Raw genomic sequence first — 6,280 nt, forward strand, 5'->3', positions numbered from 1 at the left:
GCGCGGGAGGGCGGCGCTGATTGGCTGCCGGCGCGGGTATATAAGGACGGCGCAGGCGGTGCCCGGATCTCTTCCGCCGCCATTTTCTCCCCCGCTCAGGTCTCCGCTGACTCCGCCGCTCGCCCGAGCCGCCTTCGCCCCGCCATGGAGGACGCCACCGAGATGAGCGGCGGCCCGGAAGAGTTCGCCGAGGGCTCCAAGATCAACGCCAGCAAGAACCAGCAGGACGACGGGTAGGAGCCGGGAGCGGGCGGGGGGGGGTCGCGCCTCCGCCCTCCCCCCTTGATTTGCGTGGGGGGAGGGGGAAGCCCTGCGGCGCGCCGCCGCTGGGGGCGGAGCCTGGTGGCGAGGGGGCGGGACCCTCATTCCGGCCGCCAATGGCCGCGCTCGGCGGCGGCGCGCGCGCGCTCGGCGGCGGCGGGCCCCGCGCTCCCGCCTTTTGTGTCCCGGGCGAGTGACCGAGTTTCGGCCGGGCAGGGCGGCGGTGCCAATCACGGGGCGTGACGTCACGGACCGCTAATGGGAGCGCTGGTGGCGGGGCCGCGGCGGCTCTCGGGGCCGTCGGGCCGCGCCGGGCGGCGGGGCTCTCCCGGCCGCTTGGAGCTTGGCCCTCCCGCTTCTATGCACCTTCGTGTATTATATGTATTTTTCTCGCGTTTTAGGAAAATGTTTATTGGCGGCCTTAGCTGGGACACGAGCAAGAAGGACTTGACGGAGTACCTGTCCCGCTTCGGCGAGGTCGTGGACTGTACGATTAAAACGGACCCGGTGACCGGGCGGTCGAGGGGCTTCGGGTTTGTGCTCTTCAAAGACGCTGCCAGCGTGGAAAAGGTGAGTGGCTGCGGTGGTGGTGGGCTCTGTAAGCACCGCTGGCTCCCTGTTGCGATTTGAGCTTTTTTTCCCCCTTATATGTGCTTTTTAGGTCTTGGAACTGAAAGAACACAAACTGGATGGGAAATTAATAGATCCTAAAAGGGCAAAAGCCTTAAAGGGAAAAGAACCACCCAAAAAAGTGTTTGTTGGTGGGCTGAGTCCAGACACATCTGAAGAACAGATTAAGGAATACTTTGGCGCTTTTGGCGAGGTAAGGTGTAGCAGCGTATGGACRTAGCTTTGGTTCCCAAGTGCAGCGTTGCCTGTGTTGTCAGGCAGACGAGGCTGGGAGGGAAGAGCATAGATGTGGCTGCTGTGATCTAAGCCTTGTTGGAAACACCTCCGTGCACTTTCTGCTGCTGTGATAAGACTAATTTGTAGCTGTCAAAAGCTACTATAACTGTAGTGCCCCCCTTAGTGGTTTAGCTCACGTGGTGCAAGTTTCTGACTGTGCAGCTGGATGTCTGTAGCAAATTGCCCTAACTAGATTAAAGCAATGCTGCAGTTATAAATGGAACTGGTGAAATGGCCTCTGGAAAAGCAACCTGTTGAAATTTGTTTTTAGCATAAACATTTGACTGCTGAATGACTCTGGCAGAATCAAAAAGCTGATTACAGTTTTCACGTGTTGTTGATATGCAACTTTGCTTTCAGATTGAAAACATTGAGCTTCCCATGGACACAAAGACGAATGAAAGGAGGGGTTTCTGTTTTATCACATATACAGATGAAGAACCAGTAAAGAAATTATTAGAAAGCAGATACCATCAAATTGGTTCAGGCAAGGTAGGGAAGTTCTCTCTCTTAGCATTTTAAATAGACAACTGTTTGTGTGCTTCCCTGAAAGCAACTGATAAAATGGTGTTGAGCTTCTTGATGACTTAACGAATTTCTGTTTTTACAGTGTGAGATCAAAGTAGCACAGCCCAAAGAGGTATACAGGCAACAGCAGCAGCAACAGAAAGGAGGAAAAGGCAATGCGACTGGTGGACGAGGAGGTGGAAGGGGGCGTGGACGGGGTGAGTTTTATGGATGTTGTAAGCAGTATAAATCTTTCCATGTCTATACTGAAGATCAAGGTGGGTTTTAGCTATTCTAAGTTTTGGGTTGTATGTAGGTTTTTAATGCTTGAAAAGAATAATGCAGAAAGTCTATTTGTGAATCTCTTCAAATTACGTTTTGGCTGTTATGACTGCAGATCTGTGTATTAAAACCTCTGTGTGCATTGAAGTGGTCAAATGGCAAGCCAGATTTAGGATATTCTTTTAAATCCGTAATTTGCAGCTTAACTAAATGGATGGTACAGAATGTGCAAGGATACAGTGTCGGTTGATAGGTGAGAAATTCAGAGGTATTTGCTAAAGAGAAAGATAGCAAYTTATCTACCCCATGCAAGTATGAGTTAATGCATGGTCCTTAAAAGTCAAGCAGACACAGCTAACATAATGCAGTAAAGCTGATCTTGCATTATAACTCGATGCTCAGGTATTTCATGATCCAAAGATGGAAGTTAAGAAGGCAAAATGGCAGGAGCTGTTAAGGTGTTTGTTCTCAGTATGCGTGCGTACCCACATGTGTTTGTGTGTGTTGTTTTTTGTTATGAGCAGAGCTACATGCTTTTTTGTGTGTGTGTGTTTTTTAATTATGCCATTGATGATCAGATCTTATGATGCATCTCACCCAAATGAGGTGCCTCAGGGTTTTTTTTGTTTGTTTTTTTAACAAATAACTTTGTCCTGGATTATTGGAAAGGTAAGAGGGGTTTTTTGGGTAATAATTTTAGTACAGAAAGACAGCCAGTTAGATTAAGTGGCTTATGAGGGGAGTAGGATTTGAGTTATAGAATTTAATATATTAAATGCTATACTTGGTTTCAGGTCAGGGGCAAAACTGGAATCAAGGATTTAATAACTATTATGATCAAGGATATGGAAACTACAATAGTGCTTATAGTGATCAAAGCTACAGTGGCTATGGAGGCTATGACTACTCTGGGTACAACTATCCCAATTATGGGTACGGTCCGGGATACACAGATTACAGTGGTAAGTGGTTTTGATTCCTAAGTATCTTGTTTCTAACACCTCTCACTCAAACACGTGGCTCTAAAAAGAGTAGCCATTTGAGTGTTATATATGGAAAGAGTGCTTCAGATGGGTAAATCAAATACTTGAAAAAACGTTTGTCTCCCCTGTGTTCTCCGCAGGTCAACAAAGCACATACGGAAAAGCATCCCGTGGTGGCGGCAATCACCAAAACAACTACCAGCCATACTAAAGCAGTACATAATACTTGAGGAAACAGGTGTGTATATGAGTGCGAGGTCCACTCGGAGTATGTGTAATCTAGTTTAAAGATCAATAGACAAATGAAGAGTAAAAACTTGTGTAGCTTGACTTTTTCTTTAATTAAACTTTTGTTAACTTAAAAATACTTTTTTTTTTTTAAACCAGCTTTGCCTACAGTGTCTATAGATCTTTAACTCTGTAAAAATGTGACTTTATCTTCTTTAGTACTTCAGAAAAACATAAGAGTTTTTCTGTTTTGCGTTGTGTACCAGGTGGTCTAGAGGAATAATTAAACTTATTAGAAGTATTAACAGGTAAAGTACTGAAATGGGTACAACTTAAGGAAAACAAGAATGTTGTCTTCTAACTCTGACATTATACCTTGTTTGTACCCGCCAGCGGGAACTTCATTGCAGGCCGTGTGTCACCCTGACCACGTCTATCTCTGGGGTCGCACGTTGCAGGCAGAGCGCAAGGCATACACCAGAAAACGCTGTCCTGTGGTATGGTCTCTTCCAACTTCATGTACCAGCGTAAAGATTAAAGTGGAAAACTTCAGACTTTGGCTTCTTTTTTTTAATCTTTTTGGAGATTAAGTGTCTTAACTTAAATGGTTTTTTACAGGAGTTAAAGTACATAAATGCCTTTACAGCTTAATCATTTGGTCTTCTGTTTAGTGTTGTATTTCAATTGTGGAACCTCATTTTAAGTGTGCATTCTTTAAGATTTAATGCTTGCTTTTTTCTTTTTATAGCTAATAGTGAAATCTGCAAACCAAAACGAACTTTTAAATCTGGAAAAACATTAAAGATCATATGCACGTGGACTGTTTGAGTAAAATGCATCTGACTTGTTTGTACAGTAATCATTCAGATGAATTCACAACAAACAAGAAACCCTTTTGGCAGTGTTTTGGCGCAAAAAAACTGATCCAGAGCCTGATTAATAGTTTAATTTGGATATATGGTGTTCTGGAACAGCTTCCTAAATGGGTTGAATGGCTATATTTGGGAAGATAAATTATTGATGGGTAACAACCTCTTGTGTTACCTTAGTAAATATGCATATGATCTTTAACAGTGAACAAAGGAATATATAGAAGACTTAAAGCAGTTCATGAAAATGGACCTTTTAACGATTCTTGTAATAACTTGCACATATCTGACATCTACTCTGTCTTGGTTTTTAGGTGGAGATACTGCAGCAAAGCCATCTTGCAGAGCTTCAGGAGTGAATGGAGAGTGGTCTTCGTGACATGAAATGACTATTTTGTAAAAGACTTTTAGTGTATGACACAACAGTGTCCAACTGTATATAGCGGCCGATTAGTTTTCTTTTATGGTTTTTACTTTTTTTGCCATTCATGTTATGACACAATGTGGACTTGTGTTTATACAAACTTTTATTTGTATGATTTCATGTTAAAGAATTCTCTAATAAATGCTTACTTAAGTGAATTTAGCTTTCCAGTGTTGGCTGTCATCTTACGTTGGTATATCTAGATTTGTTTCATATGTGTGGAAGGGTAGATACCTTTCTGGAGATCATACATGACCCAGGTACAATACACCCCACTCCTATTTCTGCCTCAAAAACTACAGTGGGAGTTGAGAAGGTTTGAAAAGTCAAACTGGTTGTAGTTGGTGCCTTTAGTTAGCATAACTGAGGAAACTGCAGTGTTGTTTATTGCCTGCTGTGTTAGAGGAAACAGAGTGGTTGCTGGTATGCTGCTGCCAGCTTTGTAAACTTCAGGGAAGGGATCTAGGACCACAGCAGCACCTTTGTTCTGAAGGGCAGAGGGGACTGGATGGGGATATAAGCATAAAAGTTTTGCCCAAGGCCTGGAGCTTTGCAATACTTGGCTGTAAGTTTTTCTCTGTACACATAAACACCAGTGTCTACTCATACATCAAAAATATACCTTGTTTGTTTAGAAGAGTGCTTGTTCAGGAAAGTATGAATGTGAGTAGCTAATTTGCAAGGATCTAGTCTGCCAAACATATCCTTAAAGGGGATTGTCTAGAGAAAGGTGAGTTTGGTCAAGTTTTCCTCTAAAAGTTTTTAAACTCTATTCCTGCCTCTTTTTCTTTTTTATGTTTACTGCTGTCTTAGAAACCTGGTCTTTTGCCTTACTCTTTCTCTTGTTACAGTCTCATGCGGAAGGCAGTTACATAGAAAGGCTTCTGTGGATTAAGCAGTTCCCAGGTCCAGGAAAGTTTGCGTTATCTCAACGCTTTGTGCTCAGGCTGGACATGTGAACCCTATCTGACACCAGTGCCTGGGACAGAGGTGACAGTATGTGGCTACTGGAAGAAGCCACAGCCTTTATGACTTTGGACTCCCAAACTTCTTCAAAGTACAGATGCATGGAAAAGTTAATAGCACTGCCTCCTGGGAGTTGCAAACACTGCTCCTTGCCATTAGGATGTTGTCTTTCTCCTGCACTTTTTCCATTAATAGCATGTTAAGCAAAAAATTTGTATAAAGGAGTCAAGCTTTGTGTTAACCCTTAGCAAGTTCTCATACTTTATGCCTTAAATTTAAAGGTGACTTTTTTTCTTTAAGGTTTCAACATTTTGGTATCTTAAGGCATTGGAATCCCATTGTATCCCAGTAAGATTGAAAACAGGCCTTTTTCAGGGAGTCCCTGAAGTCGCTGAGTTAGGAGGAATCAGCCCTGCTTCATGACAAGTCACGGTTCCTCTGCTGCGAGGCGCTGCACTGCTTGAGAACCGTACAACGACCATGCTGCGGCAAACCAGCAGTTAACATTAAGACATGGAGAAGCGTTTGGGAGCTTGTGGGATACAATCAGTCACCTGCCCGAGGTGTGACGCAGGGCCCGCGTTACCCAAAACTGCGGCCCGCCGGTGAGTTGCTGCAACGCCGGCGGCGAGTGGAGGGGCCCTGCTGCCTACCGAGCCCGCTGCCGGTGCCCGCGTTCCTGAGGAGGGAGGCGGTTTAACCGGCTCGGCGCGGCCGTTACCGCCTACTGTCGCCGCTCCCTCTCTATGGTTCGCGGCGCTCTGGCCGCGCCGCCCGCTCTCGGTGGTGCACTCAGAGCGCGCGCCAGACGGCGGCCGCCGGCCGGCCCGGCTTTCCCCGGCCTGCCCCCCCCG

General features: G+C 45.3%; 2 protein-coding genes across 7 annotated transcripts in view; both read left to right on the forward strand.

Moving 5' to 3' along the window:
* Positions 1–54: 54 nt before the first annotated feature.
* HNRNPDL (heterogeneous nuclear ribonucleoprotein D like) lies at positions 55–4,622 on the forward strand. Of its 6 annotated transcripts, none has more exons than XR_003253937.1 (9): positions 55–233; positions 663–831; positions 923–1,084; positions 1,528–1,659; positions 1,778–1,952; positions 2,751–2,918; positions 3,080–3,177; positions 3,561–3,664; positions 4,351–4,622. XR_003253937.1 is itself a non-coding variant. In XM_026068475.1 (8 exons), the coding sequence occupies exons 1-7, from the start codon at positions 145–147 to the stop codon at positions 3,148–3,150; spliced, it is 966 nt and encodes a 321-aa protein (XP_025924260.1). In that variant the 5' UTR covers positions 55–144; the 3' UTR covers positions 3,151–3,177; positions 4,351–4,622. The 6 variants fall into 6 exon arrangements, 2 of the variants coding, with proteins under 2 accessions (XP_025924260.1, XP_025924261.1); XR_003253938.1 differs by having other exon boundaries at positions 3,561–3,661; XR_003253939.1 differs by having other exon boundaries at positions 1,778–1,892.
* Positions 4,623–5,924: 1,302 nt separating this feature from the next.
* Positions 5,925–6,280, forward strand: part of HNRNPD (heterogeneous nuclear ribonucleoprotein D) — an 11,555-nt gene continuing 11,199 nt past the window's right edge. The window contains exon 1 of the transcript XR_003253945.1: positions 5,925–6,031. The gene's annotated coding sequence lies outside the window, so the exon portion shown is untranslated. The remainder of the gene's footprint in view (positions 6,032–6,280) is intronic.

Source organism: Apteryx rowi, unplaced genomic scaffold, assembly GCF_003343035.1.
Source record: "Apteryx rowi isolate R43461 unplaced genomic scaffold, aptRow1 scaffold_270, whole genome shotgun sequence".
NCBI classification, from domain to species: domain Eukaryota; kingdom Metazoa; phylum Chordata; class Aves; order Apterygiformes; family Apterygidae; genus Apteryx; species Apteryx rowi.